The following is a 23,449-nucleotide window of genomic DNA, read 5'->3' on the forward strand; positions in this document are numbered from 1 at the left end:
GGCACTGTTGCCAAATCGTAAACTTGAAACCAAGCGATTTGAACTTTAAAACCCCATATTTAAAGAATGATTTTGTATAGTTTACGCGGTGCAATTGAAAAATCATGAATGAAACTCATAGATAATTATTCAGTTTAAACTTGCATATGCAGTGATAACCCAAATTGAGAAGAATTCTCCATTCTGTACGTCGATTGTCGTGTATTGAAACAAATGCCTCCCCATGTACTACCTCTGAACGATCTGCTATTTTTGGGTACCAGAGACTACCAGAAGACAGGTCCTACTCGAAAACAGCCAACTTTCCGAAAACCGTCCATATCTCGATTAATCTGTGAACCATTTCTCAAAAGTTGTCGAGAATGTAGATTAACATCTCGAAGGTTTCGACGAACTGTTTCAATCGAAACCAAAGCAGGAGCGTTCCAAAGCCAAATGTTCAAATGAAGATTTGAACGTAAAATAATATATGATCTAAAATTATTAGAAACTCAACGAAAACTTGCCTGAAACTGGAAGAGTTGAGGAGTGAAAAACCATTAGATATAGATAAGAGAGTGAACACTTCATATCTAATAAACGAAAATTTAGAGGAAAAGAATCAGCAACTTTTGAAAGGTCAAAACATTTTTAGACATTCTAAACTTTTGTAGAACAGTATATTTATCTCATAATCTGATAGCATTCGCCATTTTGCATCCCTAGAGTAGAACCTAAAGAGGTTCTGCTCAGTTCAAATAGGTTATTTTTAATTTCAGGAGATATCGGAATGGCACCAATAATTACCATATAAAGTGAAAATAATTTCAGGATGTTACAAATCTTATTGCCAGACAGAGAAACATTGCTAATATCGAAAAATTATGAAATCATCTGGAAAGAATTGAAATGATACTTTTTTGAAATCTTATAATTTATGATCGATAATTCTGTAGCTTCTTGAGTGATGTGTCTGACAAGATTTGAGTTGAACACTTTCCGAAAAAATCTGGAGTCAAATTTACTTAGGACTACTTTCGAATAACCAGCGCTTTCGCCATTGTGCAGCTTAAATTTCAATAAGTAAACTTCTGAATCAAATCAAAAAGAATCTTTCCAAAATCTAGGCTTCGGCATAGCATAGTGTGCTGAGTTCATTTGGAATGGGGTTATCTTGAACACCTGAAGAACCTGCAGCATCCCACCATGAATTCCAAAAAGTATCTACGTAAGGAGGCCATAACCTCAAGATTTTAAATAACCCACCGTTGATGGATTTTATCACCACAGGATTCTAATGCAATTAGAGGGTGCACTTTTCATTTTGAGTACTGACTGCGATTCCACTAGTACCTTAATCTTTTCGGAGTGTGTTGTTGAGTGAATTCATATATTGAGATCACTACAAGATCTAAATCTAGTTTTAGCAATGATATTCGTTATTATTCCCCAACTACCTAGGTACTGTTACCTAGCCAACCTCAATCAATGGTATACTGTGAGGAACCTGGGTCAGACCTCCCGTCGTCTGGAACTATATTTGTCATGTTCGAGAAGGCTCAAGAAAATGGCTCTAATAAACGATATTGAATTCTTGATATCGATGGATTAGTGAAAACACATAAATAACTGGAACTAAATCAAGTGGTGTTTTTGTGTGAATAATTAAGTGGTAGTGTATTGTAATAGTGTGAATAAATTAGTTTAATAGAACTAAGACTATTTCCATCACAATACCCTATAATGATAGTATAATCAATTGATATAACAAAAAAATTGTCTATGGAATTTTAAACGTGTATATTCGTAGGTCTTTTCTTGAATTACTTCATCTTCCCAAAATGTAAACAATTATGACATTAACCTGTACCTACATCGTAATTTTGTATGGTAAGTGGAAAGGCACTTTTATGGAAAAGTTAATTTCGCCCAAAGTGTGGAAAGCACAGCAATCTGAGGGGTTAGAAAAATTTTTGGTAAAAATTTTAACCGATGACCACTATTTTCATACGTAAGAGACATGAATCTTGAACGGATCGTGGTATTTTTTTTTGTGAAAAGGTTCTATCTATTTCAGTAATATGAATTAAGTACAGTGAGAATCTCAATATGTTTATTAATTCTCAAATTCCCTATAAATATTGAATTGATTTGGGATATGGTCGTAATCCAAAATCCATCACTAAACTAAAGAACTAGAATTACATGAAAATAAATATTGGAAAATTTACCAAAATTCAATTCAGCTATAAAAAGGCATGATGCTTTCTCTTTATTCATAACGTTCTACTGTTAAAGTTCCATAAAAGAAAATAGGTCCTACATTTTGCCATTGACTGATGCATACCGAACACCATTTTTTTTGGATGCTACAAGGATAGGTAATCAATTTTTTCAAATTTCTGATAACATGTCAATCTTTATGAGAAAAAAACTGATGTCTTTCATTCAAAATAGTGTGGCATAAAATATGAAAATATACTCCAGCCACTTGAGATAGAACCCGAACAGAGGTTCGTGGAGCTCATGTGGAGCTTCTGTCTTCTGTCATCATATTTTCATTATTGCTGAATAACTCTCAGGTTTTCTTCTTTGGTCGACCACTACTTTTTTTGCTTGAACATACCTGTTCCGTCAACGCATCGCAAAACAGTACTTTCGAAAGATTGATTCTTTCGGCAATATTTTGATATAAATTGAGAATGTCGCTGGAACATTGAAGAATATTTCCACTCTCCTTCTATTTTCTCCCTAATTTTGAAGTAGGATTCAATAATAAATGCTTTTTACACGTCCGTAAAAACCATCTTTATGATTTCCTGATAATTTTAATCCAACAATCCAAAATGAACTTGTTCACCAGGAAAATAGTACAGCAAAAGTTAAAAATTACGTTTAGACACGAAATTCAAAATTCCATAGCCTACTTGACGACGAATTTTTTTGAACGCACGGTACTAAAATATTGTTGGATCAAAGTTTCATAGATGTATTTATAATGTTATATTATTTGGAAATTAAACAAGATGTGTCTCTTATCCTGAAAAAAGGTAACATTTATTCATTTCGATCAATAAATAATACAAATTCAACTTTGACAACTGTGAAATTTCAATCTGAAAAATTTTGATACTCTGAAGACTTTGCGTTTTTTATATGTCAGCGTTTGAAAAGAAAACAGTATGCTGAGAAAGTGCGAGCTTTCTTACATCCTCCCTCCTTGAAATGAAAATCCTAGGAGTTCTCCATTTCTGGAATGAGTTTTGTGACATGAAATTTTCTTTTTTATGTCCTGTGACGATTCTATTATAAAAGGACCAATCTTTATTTTGTCTATCTTTCTATTCAATCGGTTTCCATTTTCAATAAGGACTAAGTGACCAACTCTGAAGTTATGATACTCTCTATGTGCGTCAAATAATGTTTTGTTATATTGGTGGTATTTTATATTATTTTCCAATGGAATCGTTCTATCTTCTTCAGATTATACCCCACGCTTTGGTTAGGTACGTTAGATTCGGGTGACTTAGGACAGTCCTGTAACGTTTGAATTGACAGGAAAAATTAACGAATTCAGGAGAGTAAAAGCGCGTTTTTTTTTATGGCCCTCATACTTTCTAGTGCCTGTACATGTGTTTCAATTTGTGCTGTGCATGTATAATTTTTTTTTCTGGATTCGTGGGATATTGGGATATTAGATATGTCATGAAACAAGGTTGTTTACTAATCAAACGGCAACACGGATCTCGAATAGATACAAGCGGCGCATTGGCAGCAGGAAATATGCCGATTTCTCGCAGGATATTATATTTACGTTATTTCCACAAAGAAATCAACAAAGAATGGAAGAAACCAAAGTTCCCTCGTTTTGTTTAGTTTCTTTACATTTGAGTTGCAATACATATTTACTTTCTCTGTAGTGGGGGTTTATCATTTAATTTCCTTACCAAATTCAATTTATGTGCTACTGTTGTCCATGCAGTTTTATTCTCTAATTCATTCAACCCACATCTAATTTTATTCACTAGTGTTTGATTTAAACTCTCGTTCAGATCATTTGAAAAAGGAAAATTTACGGCAGTGAATATCATTGGGATGTCGTTATACATCTAGATATCTTTCATATTCTCTTGAGTTTATTCCAGTTATTCATCGGTTAAAATTTGTTTCGTTTCCCTCTTTCAAAACTTTGTTTGTTAATGTTAATTTTATGAAATCTTAGCTCATTTGTGTTTTAGAAGTTGGATGTATTTTTGGTAGTTATGGGTAAAACGCGTAACGAAAAGTTTTTTGACGGGCCATAAACGACCTCGCATAGAACAAGAAACGCGCTTTCCAAAGAGCCCGATGGCACCGCAAAGCTGTGCCGAGAAGTGTTTGAAAAATTCCCGAAAATGACCTATTTTGAGGAAATCGAAACCGCGAGAGCCGTCAGCTCCAACCAGGTTAGTCGGCGAATCGCAAAATAAGGACCGTAGGCCCGAGCTCGGTGGTAGGACCAACTGCGAGGGCAGCATGTCCGAACCCAGTCGGAAAGCGAAGTGCGAGGGCCGTAGGCCCGAGCATGGTCAAAAAACTAACTAAGTCCTAAAGGTGAATCTACTCAAAAGGTGATTCTACCAAAAAGACAGACCTATGATAGGCTTACAAGTCGAATGATATACCAGAATATTAAGACATAATATGTAGTATCATAGATGTATTTTTGGTATGGGTAAAACGCGTCCCGAAAAGATTTTTGACGCGCCATAGACGACCTCGGCGAAAGTGAGCTCTAATAGAACAAGAAACGCACTTTGCAAAGAGCCCTAATATAAGGACTGTAAAGCGATGCCCAAAGATTATAGAGTTAGGTTAGGTCTCAACTCTATAATCTTTGGCGATGCTACGAAAGCCAGAGACTTTCTCTATGATTCAAGTCAGAATTCTGACTTTCAACTCCGAATTCCGACATGCAAGTCGGAATTCTGAGATACAAGTCGGAATTCTGAGATACCAGTCGGAATTCCGAGATACAAGTGGGAATTTCGGGATGCAAGGCAGGAGGAGGACTAAAATAGGTCTAATGACTTTTGTTTTTTTGCATTTGATCCGTGAATATGTTTTTGGCTCTTGCAGGAATTTTGGATGAATGAAATGATATTCTATTTTTCTCTTCGGTTGCACCATAGCTAGCTGCCCCAAAGCTTCGTGCTCAGTGCTTGTGAAAGCACTTGGAGTATTTTTGTACTCCCGAGAATTATGCTCCTGGGAACTCTTCAAAACCTCCCTTACTGCTTAGTGATTCGAGCACTTTATCGAAATTCCTACATCCAGTTTCATAATCAAGTTCAATGTCACTTTAAGTTTAGTACGTGTCAGTTTCGGTAGGCTTAAAGAAAAGCTTTAAAATTGAAGGGGCTTTAAGTTTGATTATGAAGCTGGCCGTTAGTCCTTAGTAACCCCTATAAAGTGCTGGCGAGAGGCCTTCGGAAATCGTGTCAAAACACGAAAAAGCGATCGACTTATTGTCACCCTACGAGCATATATGGATACTACAGATATATTATATATTATATTATCCTGATTGCCCGTATGTTACGACGAACCCCTCAGAAGCTCTGTGAGCTTGTCAGAATCAATAACGTCCGTTAAAACTTTTGAAAGAAAAGAGGTAGGGTAGGCGCAATTTCTTCAGTTGATACAGTTTATATCACACCACTATATACAGTCAACTCATTTTTTCTTGTAATTTTATTGGTTATTGTTAAGTATTTATTGAAACATGAAACAATGATGTTTTTGAGTATATTGTTCTTATATAAAGAATTATGGAATAAATTAACATATTCTTCACTTTGCATTCTGTATTCTTATTCATTATGAAATTCCTGAAACAAGAGATATAGACAATAGACATACATATATGGATTACAGGTTAGGCAAAAATTGTCTAGAGCTAGCAAATAAATGAGTGGAACAAAGATGTATGAACAAGCACGAAACACGAACAAATATTTCTTTTTCTCACCCACCATTTCTCTACCTTTACACCTCTAATCTTTTTACGTTAGTATAAGGTATCGACAGCGACTCAAAATTTGAACGCCAGCTAATCGTTTTCATTTAATTGGGCGTGGCATAGAAAATAGAAAGTTCAAGCGGGGGAAATTGTTCTAGATTTTTTTCTTTGTTTAACTGATGTGATTTGCCTTTAACTTTCCACTGTCTTCCTCTCAACTCTCATGAAATATTTCCTTTCCCTAGGATACCTTTTACCAGACCTGTATATTCGAGATAAGTAGAAGAGGACCTAGGTACCAAAATATAAAAAATATACAGAGTGTCCCATTTGACAGAATGAGAGAATAGTGCATTCAATATATGTATATGTAGCGCAATCCAGTTAACTGCTTTCGTTGGTGTCACTTGTCACTTCCCTGACATTTTAAATCAAATGATTCAATTTGAAAGCATTGTTAGAAGTTATAGTTGATCCCAGATTAATTGGCTTTTTATTCTCGATACTTGTTATAGGTTTGTAGAATCTTATAAGTTTGTTCATTTTGTATTAATTGAATAAAAACTTGTTATAGAAAACATTCATTGAAATAAGTCAAAACGGTATTATAAATCGTATATTTCAATTAAATCATTTTGAAAAAATTCATTTAATTCCCAACAATTTTCGTTTGAAATATTTTTATGAATTTCTTTCCAGCTTTATGATCCTCACACTAGGCTCACACCACAAGTCCATCATTTCCTGTTTTTGGATATCAATATACCTACTTCGATTTTGTTAAATACATACATTTCTAATTATCTTCTAATTATCTAATTATGTAGGTTATTGGGTTTAATACTCAATGATAATTAATACGACACAAAATTTGCCTTGTGTAAACGGAGGTCTTAATATTCATAGACTAATAAAGGATTAGTCTATGTTAATATTGCATAGTTGTAGTTAAACTAGTAGTTGAGAATGTTGAGATATTGCTATGTCACAGAGCATTATTGTTAGGTAGGTTTCCTAGAGATATGTACCTCACAAATTCAGTTATGAAACTGAACTTCTAATAGGAACCGTTTTACTCTAAATAGTTTTGTGACGACTTGGTTGTAATAATTTTAGCCTATTTCACCTACCTTATAATTTATGACTTCTTCACCAGTTCAGCTCTGGTCAAATTTTGTTATCATCTTGAATGATAAACTTATATAATGAAAACACAAACATTTATTTCATAACAAGTAAACATATATAAAAACAATAAATATAATCACAAATTGTAATATATGGACATCATTTCAAAACTAAAACTATTATCAGAAACCTTCTGCTGTATCAGAACCAAAATGTTGGGCTAAAATATTTGTGAGTGCGTTTCCATTGGTTGAAGGGTTTTTCAGCATCACGATTTGAGGTTCTGAACAGCCTTCTGTACTTGAGACTGATAGTAATATGTTTGGAGACATGAGGGATCCTTGCGTTGCCAATGGACTTTGATTCATTGCTGTGCCAGATATTATAGAATGGTTTGAACTAGGGCTTGTTTCAGGGATATGCACAAAGTCTGACTGTTTGGAATTCATACTTCCTGTAAGGAATACATAAAGCTTGATTTCAATAATCCGAGAGACTTGAATGAAAATAGGGACATGTATACAAACAATAAAAATATAGATAGTAAGAGGTACATTAAGACCTTGAGGGGAAGGAACTACCAAATTTGGAAGTTACAACCTGCCGGACGTCAACTTTCATATTACTTGACATATCGAACATAAGTATATTGTAACGGGTTTTATTTCTAAAAGTGTATTTTAGGGCGCAAGCGATCCTTCTAGAAAGAGTTGGATAGCAAACCCACTCAGGTACTAGTCAGAGACAGCTTTCAGGGTTATCTCAGATGTTAACTATAACAACCCTAATAGCACACAACGTCCATGGGACGTACAATTCATGTCCATTTAACGTCGGAACGTCCATGGACTTGATTTGTATGTCCTTTGGACGTCCGTTTCCGAACAGTTTTAGGACGTCCACGATATATATCCATTGTTAGTCCAATTTATGTACAATGTCCGTATCGGATATCCATTGGATGCCCGTGATGGACATAATACGGACTATATGACATATGTCCGTATCATATAGTTCCAAAATAGTCCCTGACCGACTTAATACAGGCAATGTCAAAAATATGTCCTTACTGGATATCCATTAGGTGTCCGTGATGAACATAAAGGGTGTTTCAAATTACGCGGTTTTTTTTAAGAATAAATAAAACACATAATTTGCATTAATTTTCAAAAACATTTTATAGGTAATTGAAGTATCATTTATGACATTTATGTACCAAAAATAATATCTGACAAATGGCCTCCTCTTGCAGCTCTACAGACGTCCACTCTTTTGTTAACATTTTCAATGATATTTTGACATAATTGAGGCTCTATATCACAAATGACACGAATAATTTCATCCTTTAGTTCAGGAATCGATTGTGGATTATTCTTATAGACCTGGCTTTCCACATAACCCCAAAGAAAATAGTCCAACGGTATCAAATCAATTGTGTCATTTGCAAAATGAGGTGTAGCGCCATCCTGTTGAAAGCAAATGTCCTCTAGATCAATATTTATTAATTCAGGCAACAAAAATTCGATTATCACCGAATCGGTCTCTTGAAATTTTTTAATAATTCGACCAACAGTGCTTTCATATGGACGATTATGTAAACCATAAAATTCAAATAAAAACACTTTTCACAGTACGCTGATTTTCATAAAATAATTTAACAATTTGAACGCGTTGTTGTATCGTGTACGAAGCCATTTTTATAAATGTCATACATCACACTTTTTAAATGTCAAAATACCCAGACGAATTCAGTGCGCCATCTATATTTTATTTATTCTTAAAAAAAAACCGCGCAATTTGAAACACCCTTTAGTACGGACTATATAACTTATACATATATATTACATGGTCCGTATAAAGTCCATCACGTACACCTAGTGGATATCCGGTAGGGACATCTTTTGAATGTCCTCACCGGATATTCACTAGGAGTCCGTAATGGACGTAATATGGACCAAATAACATGTATATATTATACATGGTCCGTATAACGTCCATGACGGACACCTATTGGATATCCGGTAGGGACATCTTTTGAATGTCCTCACCGGATATTCACTAGCAGTCCGTAATGGACGTAATATGGACCAAATAACATGTATATATTACATGGTCCGTATAACGTCCATTACGGACACCTATTGGATATCCGGTAGGGACATCTTTTGAATGTCCTCACCGGATATTCACTAGGAGTCCGTAATGGACGTAATATGGACCAAATAACATGTATATATTACATGGTCCGTATAACGTCCATGACGGACACCTATTGGATATCCGGTAGGGACATCTTTTGAATGTCCATACTGGATATTCACTAGGAGTCCGTAAGGGACGTAATATGGACCAAATAACATGTATAAGTTACATGGTCCGTATAACGTCCATGACGGACACCTATTGGATATACGGTAGGGACATCTTTTGAATGTCCTCACCGGATATTCACTAGGAGTCCGTAATAGACGTAATATGGACCAAATAACATGTATATATTACATGGTCCGTATAACGTCCATGACGGACACCTATTGGATATCCGGTAGGGACATCTTTTGAATGTCCATACCGGATATTCACTAGGAGTCCGTAATATGGACTCCTACTATGTATGTATCCATGGATACATACATGTATATCAATGAACACCAAAATTTGATATTATTTTTCACTAAACTACATTTTTCCGCTTTGTAGTATATGAATATCTTATGAATATTATATTATGTATAACGTTATGATGAACGAAGACTGAATATGTACTTGAGTAATTACTATTATAAAATAATCTATGTTTGAGTTTTAAGACTTTAGTTTTTATTATATGGTATTTCTGTATTAATCGACTGCTATTCCATAAATCAGTTAACAATATAATGAATATGTTCCTACAAGTAGGTATATCGTATAGTCTCGGTAGCTAGGACGGTTGCAGCGAAGACTCAGTAATGCGATGTCCCCACGTACTCGCGAGTTCGAATCCGGGCCAAGTGTAAAAACTTTCTAGTAAATATGGATGGAAATGAGAACAACACAGAAAATACCATCTGCGTCTGAGTGTAAAACATTGGGTTCTAGGACATTAAAATTCTAATAGATAGGATAGCCAACGTCGTGGTAAATTTTTGTACCGTTGAGATAGCTAATGCATAGAACGTCCATTGTACCAGAAATGGACGTCCCATGGTTGTCCGTAATGTCCGAAAAGGACGTCCTATGGATGTCCATAGGACTACTTTGTGCTATTAGGGAATAATCAAATGATTAAATTAACCGAGTTTTCAGTTTAGTTTAGATTAGTTTATAAGGGGGTTACGTTTCGCTGCGACCTCAAGGTCTATTGTGCCCCCAACAGAGCTGTTCTAGCGACTGCGCTATCTACAGCTCGAGTTTTCAGTTAATCGCTACTGAACCATACAAGAATAATAAGGCTTGATAAGTTAAGTTGTCAGAAATACAACTATCAGCCAAAGCTCGAAAAAAAAATCAAACAAAGAGATCAATTAATAGAACTCAAAACAGATTATACGATTTTCACAAAATAAGCTTTTAAACCACAGCACGTGTTATGATATCACAAAAGCATCTTCAGGTGGGTGAAGGTAAACTCGTGTCGTGGTTTAAAAACTCATTTTGTGAAAATCGTATACTCTGTTTTAAGTTCAATTAAGGATTTTCATTAAGTATTAGTATTACACAACTAAGCGTTTCCAGCAGAAAGACTCCAAAAACTTCTGGAGATTGGTCTCGGTCTAACAGAGAACCAGGCGGCTAAAGTCTGCTTCAGATAAACGACGATCAGGATCAGGAATCAGGATCAGGAATCAGGTTCAAGTAAGTTACTGTCACAGTAATACTGTGTTCTCTCCGTAGGCAGTGGCAACTGTGGGAATTACACAACCAAGTGTTTTCAGCAGAAAGACTTCGATTGGTAAGGCGACAGAAGTCTGGTTTCTCGGAAAAGAAATGGACAGGGATATCGGTCAGGATAAAGGCGGAAACCCCAACGGCACGAAGGCCCAAGCGCGATCGACTGCCGTCAAATCGTGCAAGTATGATTTTCATTCATGATTCAAATTTGACGTTCGGCGTGATAGTTGAATCATATAAATCAAGAAGACAGAAAGGGATCTGCCCCCAAGAGACTCGATTCTTTTCAAAATAAGTCATAAAACTTGACCTCCCTAGAGGCCTAGCTCATCTTTAAAGGAAACCAAGGGCTGGTTGTTTTAACTCTCCCCCCCCCCCACAGGCTAATCACCGGCGATGACCTTGAAATGTGACGAAAAACACATACGCGCAAAGATCTTTGCATAGCATAAGCGCCAGTTGGAAGGAAGATGTGACATAGTTGCGGCCAAGGTCTAGATAAATTGTGAGAACTGGCTAGCAGTGACGCAGCTGTAGATTATGCGTAACTTTACCAAAACAACCATTTGAAATAACTTCTTGTTATGTGCGAGTATTTACACATAATAATATTTATTCATGCTAGTACATTCATTCATAATAAGAAGTTAGTAGAAGTAGTAGTATGTAGTAGTAATAAACTTTATTGAAATAATGTTTCAAAGGGCTTATGACCTAGGTCTTCCTGCCAATAAGAGGTTATTCAAATTAATTGCACTGCACCGCCTTATTTTCTGATAGCTTAGCTACGCCAATGCAGGTTAGTGTGAGTAGTGTGACGTAGCTGCAGGGCAACATCAGAGTACCTCCAATCCAATCTCCTATTGCATCTCCTTTCTATGGCCCAGTTGCAGGAGTGCCAATTAAGATTTAATGCTCCATTAAATTTAAAAACTACCATTTTTTATAGGGATAACAGGGAGTTGAAATTTTAATGGAGCATTATATTTCAACGGACTGCAACCGGGAGTAAATCTTCTTGACATAGATAAATAAAATTCCCTACATTTGAAATGGAAAACAAAAATTACAATTCGATTTTCATAATCTGTACAATGGCGACCGCAAAATACCTGTTAATGTGTCAGTAGGCGACGAGTGTTAGAAAACACAAACATTTTATAATAATAAAAATTATAGTCATAGCTGCAATTATAATACCAATGATGATCATTGGTAGGATCATTCTTTTTCAAATATTTCAAAGATTAATGTTTCTTCTGATAAAAGTCAGGAAGATCTGTTGTTAATTACCTGAATGAGAATCCCCTAATACATCTGAGGGTGTTGATGGAGAGTCCAAAATCAAGCTTGGTGGAGTAAGTGAATGACTCCTAAAATCAAGAAAATCCATTCCAGCATGGGTTCTCCTATCAGTTCTAACACTCTCCATGAATATTTTAATTTTATTCAACAAGAATTGTGGTACTTCAAAACCTTTCAATTCATTTAGTTGTAAATTTGGACTATTTTTATAATCGTCACTTTCTGTCAGCTCCTTTATATCGCTCAGAATCATCAAATAGGCTTTTCCTCCACTTGGAGGCATCAAATTTTTGGAAGATAGCCATTCCTTATCTTCTTGATCACCAGAATATCTAACTAATTCAGGATGTCTTACATAAAGCCTTCCCCTGGTTTGGCCATAACCTAAGACTTTGTTAGCCTTTGCACCCATTATGAACAAAGTATTCTGTAGTATTCTTTCAGAATCCCACTTAGGGGCTTCCCTTTTAACCGGTAACTTATGTAAAATATAATCTTGATTTGACCTGTTCTTTACTTTTTTGAAAGACTTATTGTTTTCAGAGTCTGTATCAGATTCCTTTCTTTTATTTCCAAATGGACTCTGGAACCAGAAAGATATATAATATCCCCAATATTCCCAAAATTCAATCATTTTTATATTACATTTCTCTCCATTCTTCCTTCAAGAGTACTAGTTTCTGAATCACTACATTCATATGGTGAACTATCTCTAGATGTATTACTTTTATAGATATCCTTTGCCTCCTCCAAAATATTTCTACAAACGTCCTTAATGTGTTCTTCATTGATACTATCTTTACCCAAATTATTTTTTATATTTATAATAGCAGGTTGAAAAAATTTCTAAAATTTTAAATACTTCACCTACAAAAACCATTCTTCCATATAAAACATTACCTCTACATATTTTTGAACTACACTCTCAATATCCCTATTGATCGCTTTCTGTAAATTTTTTCTTAATAATTCCAACGATTTTGTTGGGCAAGTAACACTGTAGGTTTTACGGTAGTATGCTAAGTTTGATTTATTTCCATTTTTTGTTCCAAATGTTGAAGCTCCTAAATTCACAAGGGTAACTTGTTTCATGTCAAATGGATTACTCTGCAAATAAAACAGCACTAACTTAAATTTAACTGATCTAGCTTTTTCTCCTTACCCAGCCCACCATATTTTCTAAGCCTATGAATTGGACTTGATTGGAAGAGACAGGTGGTATCATTATTTCCAAAGGTGCAATTTATGCCTTAATATGTTGTGGAAACCATTCTTCTGAATACCGCCAAAATTTATTAATTGTTCACATTATCTGTTGCTCGTTAAACTAAAAATATTACTCCACGGACACTCAGATACAGAAAGAGCCGAAAGTATTCGAACTATTTTGTATTAATGTTCTCAAAACTAGCAGAATTCAAAAATGGAGATATTATTATCAATACAATAATTTCATTTCAAATATTTCACTTGAAGGAGAATAATATGTTTATTTGTAAATAATAAAAAATCCATATCAGTTGACAAGCAAACAGCAACTTGGTTATCTATGACTTGACAGATGTAGTTCAGATCACAGATTACAGAGTAGTTCAAATTAAGAAATCTTAGTTCAGATGTATCAAAGGCACTCGCCAACATTGAACCAAAGAGGAATCTCTTAATCTTTGATTGAACCAAATTCTTTGATTGAACATTCTTTCTAGGTTGCGTTCAGAAACTTACTCTGAGCAAGCCATAGAGTAAGCTCTGAATACTCGAAGCGTTCACAAACATTTTGAACATACGCCAAAAAGTTTTTTCTAAAGGTATAAACAGAGATTCCTCTTTGGTATAAATTTTGGAGTAGTATGAATCAAAGATAATTTTTCATAAATGCGCGCATCCACCAATTTGTTACCGATACCTCAAACAACCCCACATCATTTCAAAAGAATAGCAAAGAGAAATTTGTAGATAATTTGGGAAAATTTTCTTTTTGTCATTACTCCACTAAGAATGAATTGGTTCGCCAACGTTTACTCTAGTACTATCCGTAGTCTTGATGGAATTCTGCCTTTTTTTTATCGTAAAAATGGCATATCAACTATTAAAAATTTTCTATTTTCGTTAAGTTCAGAAAAGAGTCTTTCGACTTTTCTATTCTTAACAAATCGGAAAGAATATCATAAAAATTGAGAAGGTAATCGGTAACGGTAATGCCATTGAGTATAAATACCCATCAGTATTGAATAAATTTAATACTCGATTTCAATGCTCAATTCCTATTGCACTCACATTTCAGGGTTTTTTTATTGAGTTCCCCTCTGAAATAATTAGCTAACTTGATAGCCAAACTTACATTGCTTACCGTCCTTGGTAACAAATTATCACGTTCAACCACTAACTTTGTTTTCATTCGGTTATCGTAATAATAATGCAATTCAATCTTATCATGAGATGTACTAAATAAAGTATCATAAATCATAACAATAAATTCTGTACATATAACACTTTGAATAATATTTTATTTTATACTTTCACAGTATTTTTTTCATAGGATAGGTCAAAAACCAAACTGAAGAGTAACTAGAACTTGTGACTTTAATAGGTATAAGAAGTACATTGGTATAGGGATGGAGGTGCAAAAGATCAAAATTTTCGGGAATAAAACTTCCAAATTAATCGAAGTTTCGCAAATTATATTTCCGACATCAGGGAACTGGGCACTCGATATCATGCATGCATGAAACTCATTATCAGATGATGAATTGTGTCAAAAGTTGAACCAAACTTAATATCTGAATCTGGAGACCTTACATCAATACTGGTATACGGATGGTCGGGATGGTGGTGGAGAAGGTTACAGATTCAGATATTACGTTTGGTCATTGACTTTGGTTCAACTTTTGACACAATTCACCATCTTATAAGTCAAAGAGTTTCATGCAAGCCAAATGGCTTGCTATTAAAAAGGGATCTTTGGTAATACCGACCAGTGTCACCTCATTTGGAAAAAATAATTTATTTGTGAAATAAACATTTGGACTATAATGTCATGTATCCATTGATTTCGAAGGAATCTTACATATATTAGCAGTTCATATGCACACTGTAATTAAATGAATGAAGTCTGAAATATCACTTTGGAGTACTTTGGACTCTGTAATTGTATGGAATAATTTTCCTTGAATTCAAATTGTGGAAATTATCTTCATAAATCATTTACATGTGAATCAGAACAAGGACAAAGAACAACTAGTAACAGGTTTCAATTCATTTGCATGTTGTTTGTTCAAGTTCTATAGGTTTCAGAAAAATTCCAAAGGAATAACCTCTTTTGTTATTTCACTCTATTTTATTATAATTTTATTGTTATGGCATGAATACATGGCCATTGACTCTTAATTTAATGGTATGGTATTCTCAATTTGAAAGCAGAGAATAGTACCACTACTCATTTAGATACAAAAAATACAATAAACATTTATTTATTTAAATAAAAATACATATAATAAAACAATTACTTGAGAAAACAAATATAAAATATACCACTGAAGTATAATAATATAAAATCAAGTATAAGAATTATTCATTCTTGTTTATAATTGGCTTTTCCTGAATAGTCACTTACCAAGCTTTTTCTTCAAGTTTTCTGCTACTTTATTGATGAATTCAAATGTCTCAAGGTAATCGGACCTTTGGACATTGTTCATTCCCTTAATACAAATTGCTAAATCTTTTGTCATGAATCCAGCTTCAATAGTTTCAATACAAACAGCCTCCAGTGCTTCAGCAAACTTCTTCAGTTCAGTATTCTTATCTAACTTGGCACGATGAAGCAATCCTCTAGTCCAGGCAAAAATAGATGCAACAGAATTAGTGGAAGTTTCTTGGCCCTTCTGATACTGACGGAAATGACGAGTAACTGTTCCATGTGCTGCCTCAGCTTCTACAGTTTCACCATCTGGGCAAATCAACACCGATGTCATAAGTCCTAAAGATCCATAACCTTGTGCAACAGAATCAGACTGTACATCTCCATCATAATTCTTGCAAGCCCACACAAATCCACCTTCTGACTTCATTGCATAAGCAACCATATCATCAATCAATCTATGTTCATACCAAATATTTTTTGCTTCAAACTTTGATTTGTATTGCTTTTCATAAATTTCTTGAAAGATATCCTTAAATCGTCCATCATATCGCTTCAAAATCGTATTTTTAGTACTCAAGTACAATGGATAAACCCTTTCCAAGGCAAACTGAAATGATGAATGTGCAAATGCAATGATTGATTCATCTGTGTTAAACATTCCCATTGCAACGCCAGGTCCTTTGTAAGTATTGACCTCATATTTGATTGGCTCACCTACTTCAGGAGTGAAAATCATTTCTAACTTTCCTGCAGAAGGTACGACAAAATCTGTGGCCTTATATTGATCTGCATGGGCATGACGTCCAATAATTATTGGTTTGTTCCAACCCGTAACTAATCTTGGTATGTTTTTGCAAATTATAGCTTCACGAAATACGGTTCCACCAAGTATATTCCTAATTGTTCCATTGGGAGATTTCCACATTTTTTGTAAATTGAATTCTTCCACTCTCTTCTCATCAGGAGTTATGGTCGCACATTTAATTCCTACTTTATATTTCTTGATAGCTTCGGCACAATCAATTGTGACTTGATCACAAGTTTTATCACGATTTTCTATTCCCAGATCATAAACATGCAATTCTATATCCAAAAACGGAAGGATTAACTTTTCCTTGATAGCATCCCAAATAATTCTTGTCATTTCATCGCCAAGAACATCTACAACTGGTCCAGCCTTTATTTTCGACATTTTCTGAAAATTCAGGTACAAAGAATGAATAAAGAGACTATTATTATTTTAAAAATTATATGAACTCACACAAGAGGTTTACGACACAAATCTGAGAAATGAGTTGGAGATATAGGGAGTGGAAATACAATTCACTATGAACTGCCAGTCAACCTGCCTTTGAACGACTTCAAACTTCAATTTTTAACGGGAATGTGAATAGAAAACACGATTCAAGAAAAGCGAACGGAATGGTAAGAGAGGGAAAGAGATATCACGAAAATAGATAGCGGACAGCGGTTGCTAAAGTAGGTAGACGTGGCAGGTACAAGGTTTATCAAAACTTGAATTATTGTCATTATTTATGTGGATTAAAATTCAAAGAAATTTCAGAACACATTGGTAATTTATCAGCACTCTGTCTCTGTCTTTCATTCATTCGATGTCGATGATAAATTCAAGTAAAAATTCTGTATCAAAATTTCACTTCGAAATGATAAACAAGAAGTCAAAACGGAAAGGAAATTTTGGTTTGAAGGAGACCTTGGCTCTGATAATCTTAACAACTTTCTAGTTATTGTTATGGACACTATTGCAATCGTAGATCCTCTATCTACGATTGCAATGAACACTCCATAACAGATAACAGTTCAACGACTGGAAAATACGTAACGAAATAAAATATTGCAAAAAAACAGAATAGCGCCGATTTTTTCCTTTTTTAAAAGGAAAAAATTAAACCGTAGCTAGGCGTAGGTGCGCAATAACCAGCAACCCTAGTAATTTGAAATAGGAAAGGACTCATTTTATGACTATCTTTGAATTTCTCAGAAATGACCAGCTCGAGTTTTTCAGATGCGATTTTCTCTTCTAATCATCCCATTTCATTGCAAATAAATACTAGGAAATGATCAGAGATTGGCCAAGGCCAATAAGATGATCCGGAAATGCTCCTGATTGGTCAATTATTTCAAATTTTGAAAAAATGCCAATTTTTCATTGATTATTTTGAAGTTCCGTATAAGATACCTATTATACGTGTATACACGATATGCAATATGGGATATTGGGGAGTAAGTTTTTTTTCATCATGTCGGCCTGAAAAGTATTATCAGTTTTTATCCGAATGGAAGCTTATCGCACTGTCGAATTTCGAGGCGACAAACCTGCCCAACGTTTGCTATGCTACCCTCCATAATCATGGAATATCGGGTTGTCATACATGGGGTAGAGTGACTTTATCAAATGTCCACTTTATCAAACATTTGATAAAGACACTCTACATGGAGATAACCAAATGGACAATATCCGCATGAAAGTGTTTGTTCTGTAGAAAGAGCCAATATTTGTCTCTTCTCTGTTGACATAGACGTGAGTTTGCACCAATCAAAACTCTAAAAAAGACCACAATTGGTCGCATGTTTCACATTTTTCTGCCATTTTTACTGTAGAGCTGAATAGGGAATGCCCAGTCCATTCTCTATATCTATGGACACTATTGTTTTGGGTTCGGATTTCGGATCTGAAGCTTTGTCCAAAAAAAGAGTATCAAGCATGTCTCTGGTAACAAGTGGTAAAAACCAGGGGGGTGAAACTGATTAACTAAAACCAGCAACAAAACACTCTGTGACGCTTAAATCCTCATCCCTTATCGATAAACGTACCGATCGCAGCGTCTCCTATGTTCTAAGTTTTTGGATACACATTTTTAGTACGGCGATCGTTCTCCTCCTCTCTCCTCTCCATAGTCCATAGGAGAGTAGATAGAGGCACAGACCAGATATATAGAGGTGGATATATCTCTGATTAACTTAGACCAGAGACAAACTCTCTGCTCAGATTAAAAAGAAATTTTCCTGTTTGGAACACAGATTACAGAGGTCTCTTATATTTGTGTTCTGTGGATCTCTGTTTTTCTATGGATGGAACACAGATTACTGCCGTTTGTTTTTGTTATGTAAAAATATAAAAATAAATAAGGTGGTTGATTTCATTCATTCAAGATTTAATTCCATAAAAAAACAACAGTCAACTGATAGGTAATAATGAATCTGCCAGTCCGTCGAAGATCATTAAGAAGACATTCTACATCAACTTTACAAAATGTTAACAAAAATTCGAAAGGTATTTTGGTTTCTTATTGATATTTGAAGATTTCTTGAATAACAAATTTGCGAATTGTAGCAATAACATTTGACGCAGGATCTGCTATAGGTAATTGTATATTGAATGGCCGTATCAGCAAGAAAAGATTATCGATTGATGAACAATCATTACACCAAGATGAGAATAACAAAGTTGTAAAAAACCAGAATAATAAACTTAATAGAACTACCATTCTAAGTAAAAATCAAAGCTGTGAATTACTCCCTCTGAGGCCACTTGCAAGACTTTCGGAATTTCCAGACTGTGACAAGAGCAATAAATTTTCTTCAATAAGATCGAGCGATGTATATGGTAATATTCTTTATTGAAACTTTTCATCAATTATTCAGATATTCATTTCAGAATCACTAATGGATATCCAGCAGACATTAGATGAAATTGAACCTGATGTAAGGAGACGAAGTAAAAGACTTTGTGTAGTGAATAAACAGAATTTAATGCCCTTAAAATCTAGTCAAGAAAATGTTAATTGTTTGACAGTTCTTAATAATGGATTAAGACAAAATCGAAGGAGGTCAACTAACTTTGACGAAGAGGAGTTTGATGTTAAACCAATCTCAAAGAAGAAAAGGAGAAAACTGTCTATAGACGACACACTCCAGTACAATAATGATCTCTTGTACTCCTCAGTTACTGGTGAACCAACTAACTCGATAAATAAAATGGAAACACAAAATTCGCTATCAGGCAGTAATGATTTAATGGAAATTAAAAAATATTACCTAGATAAATCCATTCCTAATACGACATGCTTAGAAACCATATTCGAAGAAAACTCAAATTCAAATAAGGCTATGGGTAAACGTAAAAAAAAGAGGTTTATCCCATTTCCAGAAATAATAGAAAAAAAAACAAGAAAAAATAGCGAATGCATGAAGAAGTTAAATTCTAGACGAAAAAAGTCAGTTGATGTTGCTCTGAATGGTATACAAGGTGATGATTTTGATTGACTGTTATATGTAACCTTTATGTGCGATTGTCCCTTTATTGGGTGTAATACTTGAATGGTTTTGTTCAGTTTATTTGATAATTTTCTATTTATATTATTTTTAAATAAAATAAAATTTTTCTTGCAAATTTGTCTTAATTTGTAATTGGCATTCATCTTACAATGTTACTAGTAGAGTTGATAAACAAAATGTTTTGGTTAGAAATGAACTGGTGTTAAAAGTAGAAAAATTAATCTAAATACCTACACAAATGATATTGCAGATTATTAATACTATACATTTCTCAGGAAAGACGTTATGTCATATCAAAGAGATTAGCTAAGCCTGTGTTTAGTCAACTTTATTTAATTTCACTTCTTTAGTCTTCTCCACACCACTTCTCTCTAATTTAATCAATTTTTTTTTTGTAGTTTTGAGCCTTTCTTGAAGAATCATCTTTCTCAAAATTAAAGTCCCATGAAAATTGGTTGACCATTCTGGATATTATGCCAGACAGACAATAATTTTAAAATGAGGAAATTAAGTTTAGATGAAAATCAAAAGTTATCTTAGGTTCGGTCGTGAAGCTTTTCATTGATTACAAAAACACTGGAAGGAATGACAGAATGAGTTGAATGATGTTAGAAGTTCATTGAAAGATTTTACCAAAAAAGCAGTGTATTTCTAATTATATACAGTATACAGTAGAGGTAGTGGAAATAAATGAAACAAACTTCAATAGTGTTCATAAAACAAACATAATTCTCTATTCTATCCTCTGAGAAAATTTCATCAATTCAAGTCTCTATCTTCTAAGTACTTATATTCAAAAGTAAAGCCTTCTTTTTTTCGTTGTCCCCATTTTTCATAGTCAAAATATATATATGTGCCCTGCTCGTATTCTTCATTTATCACTTTAGGTTCTTCATGTCTTTGAAACCACATCATATATTTTGTGTGGAACCTCCAGCTTTGTTTTTTCAGAGCTTTGGCTGCTAGGTATTGTGCCTTCGTGCCTTCCATGTAATAAAATACAAAAAACAGTGTTTCAGTAGCTAATCTTTGATAAAATTCCAAGGTATCTGACAAAGGTAATGGTGCTTGTATGTAATAAGTCTGAGTGGGGTACGGTGTTCTTTGTACATAAGGTCGTATTCTCTCAGAATCTGAAGGATGTGGCATATGGTAGAATGCTGCTTCCATATACTGAAACTGTGACTGATGCTCTTTCTGGAGTGGGATGGGCCCTAAAGGTGCCACACCCAGTAATGGGGGAATGTGAGCTTCAGACTTCTGTCCTTGATTATGATTCTTAGTCTGTTCTAGTGACATCACCTGGTTTGCCTCCAAACCCGCTCGATCTATTACTTGTTGCGCCATAGTTTTCAGTGACGACATTCCATCCACTTGATTTTGAGTTGTATTCATATTTGGAATAGGACTATTAACAGATGTTGTGGACATATTTTGGCCAGACACTTGATTTGAATTATTCACCATACTAACATTTGTTATAACATTCTCACTAACACTTTGGTTGGATTTTATGGGAACATTATTTGCTGTTACAGTCGCAAAGTTTCCAGATGTTGATAATGGCGGTACTGGAGATGCCTCCCTAACGATAGTTGTTTTACTTGGAGTGCTGCTAATTAATACAGGTTTAGTATTATTACTAACAGGAGTCATAGATGCTACACTACTACAACTAGTACTTAGTAAAGAGTTTGTACTGCAATTCATCATCATAGTAGAACTTATCCTAACAGGAGTTGGTTTGATTGGCTTAGGGGTTTCTTCATTAGCTTTCTTTTCCGATTCATTTGAACTATCACTTGAATGAATATAAGGTTGACTACCACTGGGGGAAGGTGATGGAATAGGAGAAGATCCAGATATCATAGACGTGGGAGATCCAGCTGTTTCATTACTATCTGTAGTCACTGAAGATGGTATTCCTGCTCCAGCAATTTCAACGTCATCAATTCCAATAATATCATCATAAATGAATTCATTATCTTCAAAATCAGGCTCTTGAGATGATTCCACATAGTATTCAACATTATCCTTGATAGTTTTTATCTGTGAAACTTCCACGGACATATTATCTAGCATTCTCAATAAAGTTTCCAATTTTTTAATATGAAACCGATGTTTTTCTAATCTTGCCTTATATTCATCAACTCTCTCCTGCTTGTCTTTATCTAATTTTTTCTTCTTATTAGCTTGTAATGATTCTATTTCACATTCAAATGCATCTGACTGAATATTCAACTGTTCAATTGAATTCACTAGCCAGTGTTGGATTTCGTCTCGTTCTTTTTGAGCAGGATCTAGCTTTTGTGCAGCCCCCAAACCTTCTTTCGAGTATGCCTTAGTTTTAGTTTCTCGTTCCACAACCTTGAACCTTTCCATCTGGGTTTCGATAAGTTTTCTGTTTTCCATAAGAATAGACTTATCTTTGACTTCACCTGATTGAATCCAACTCTTAATCTGGTCTCGCAGTCTTTGAAGTTTTTTAATCTCTTTCTTGAGGTCAGCCTCATATTTCTCTTTTTGGTTACTATTCGTTGCATTATGGACTTTCTGCCAAATATCTTCGAAAGTTTCTACTCCTTCCGTTACCTTTTTCAGGCATCTATCTATTTCTCCCTGGAGTTTTCTACTAGCAGCCATGTCGGTGATGCTTTCAGTTTATTGAAATACACATTATACTTAAAACATGTGAACTATTTTTTTCGCGAAACCATAAACAGTGAACTCCAACTTTTTACTTTTTATTCAAATCGTAACGTTTATAATTCAGAGAAAAAGCATTTCTTCTTTCTAAAATCAAACAAAAACACGAAATCCTTTCACGTAGAATATTCGTTCTCATATCACAGAATCGTATATTATCACGATTCACCTTCTTCCTATATGGCGCTTTGAATAAAAAGGATAGCGATAATAATTGACCAATAAGAACTTGCCAAAATGGAAATGAAAAACTGTAGGTCAAATTCATTCATTGGTAGTCGCAATGAAAAGTGACAACGTCAAACGTCAAACAATCTTTGGACAAACCAACTCTGTTATCTGTGGGACAAACTCATATGAAGTTCACATTTGTTTGAATTTCGGTTTTTTTCTATTTCAGTGAAACTGTTTGAAACATCGGTACCTCACATCATTATTTATTATTTCACAAGTTTTTATAATTTTTCTGGTATTCTCTTTCGTAGTTCTATTTTCACTTTTCATGCTTGTGAATTGGA

At 34.5% G+C, this 23,449-nt stretch overlaps 4 protein-coding genes across 7 annotated transcripts; 1 reads left to right on the forward strand and 3 right to left on the reverse strand.

Moving 5' to 3' along the window:
* Positions 1 to 7,183: 7,183 nt before the first annotated feature.
* LOC123314129 (deoxynucleotidyltransferase terminal-interacting protein 1) lies at positions 7,184 to 13,826 on the reverse strand. 3 transcript variants are annotated; one of them, XM_044899250.1, is made up of 6 exons: positions 13,627 to 13,826; positions 13,458 to 13,571; positions 13,187 to 13,393; positions 12,932 to 13,132; positions 12,275 to 12,869; positions 7,184 to 7,562 (listed from the first exon to the last, which is right to left on the reverse strand). In XM_044899250.1, exons 2-6 carry the CDS (start codon positions 13,509 to 13,511, stop codon positions 7,291 to 7,293), a joined length of 1,329 nt encoding a protein of 442 aa, XP_044755185.1. In that variant the 5' UTR covers positions 13,512 to 13,571; positions 13,627 to 13,826; the 3' UTR covers positions 7,184 to 7,290. The 3 variants fall into 3 exon arrangements, with proteins under 3 accessions (XP_044755185.1, XP_044755183.1, XP_044755184.1); XM_044899248.1 differs by having other exon boundaries at positions 13,449 to 13,571; positions 13,627 to 13,825; XM_044899249.1 differs by having other exon boundaries at positions 13,458 to 13,826.
* A 1,914-nt stretch (positions 13,827 to 15,740) lies between these two features.
* Positions 15,741 to 17,594, reverse strand: LOC123313432 (isocitrate dehydrogenase [NADP] cytoplasmic). Its single transcript, XM_044898317.1, has 2 exons — positions 17,188 to 17,594; positions 15,741 to 17,121 (listed from the first exon to the last, which is right to left on the reverse strand). The coding sequence occupies exon 2, from the start codon at positions 17,116 to 17,118 to the stop codon at positions 15,892 to 15,894; it is 1,227 nt and encodes a 408-aa protein (XP_044754252.1). The 5' UTR covers positions 17,119 to 17,121; positions 17,188 to 17,594; the 3' UTR covers positions 15,741 to 15,891.
* Positions 17,595 to 19,016: 1,422 nt separating this feature from the next.
* On the forward strand, positions 19,017 to 20,340 carry LOC123313264. Of its 2 annotated transcripts, none has more exons than XM_044898073.1 (3): positions 19,017 to 19,221; positions 19,282 to 19,554; positions 19,606 to 20,340. In XM_044898073.1, the coding sequence occupies exons 1-3, from the start codon at positions 19,143 to 19,145 to the stop codon at positions 20,211 to 20,213; spliced, it is 960 nt and encodes a 319-aa protein (XP_044754008.1). In that variant the 5' UTR covers positions 19,017 to 19,142; the 3' UTR covers positions 20,214 to 20,340. The 2 variants fall into 2 exon arrangements, with proteins under 2 accessions (XP_044754008.1, XP_044754010.1); XM_044898075.1 differs by having other exon boundaries at positions 19,300 to 19,554.
* A 512-nt stretch (positions 20,341 to 20,852) lies between these two features.
* Positions 20,853 to 23,113, reverse strand: LOC123313680 (CCR4-NOT transcription complex subunit 3). Its single transcript, XM_044898654.1, has one exon. The coding sequence runs from the start codon at positions 22,866 to 22,868 to the stop codon at positions 20,985 to 20,987; it is 1,884 nt and encodes a 627-aa protein (XP_044754589.1). The 5' UTR covers positions 22,869 to 23,113; the 3' UTR covers positions 20,853 to 20,984.
* Positions 23,114 to 23,449: the final 336 nt, after the last annotated feature.

This window comes from Coccinella septempunctata, chromosome 5 (genome assembly GCF_907165205.1).
Source record: "Coccinella septempunctata chromosome 5, icCocSept1.1, whole genome shotgun sequence".
Taxonomy (NCBI): Eukaryota; Metazoa; Arthropoda; class Insecta; order Coleoptera; family Coccinellidae; genus Coccinella; species Coccinella septempunctata.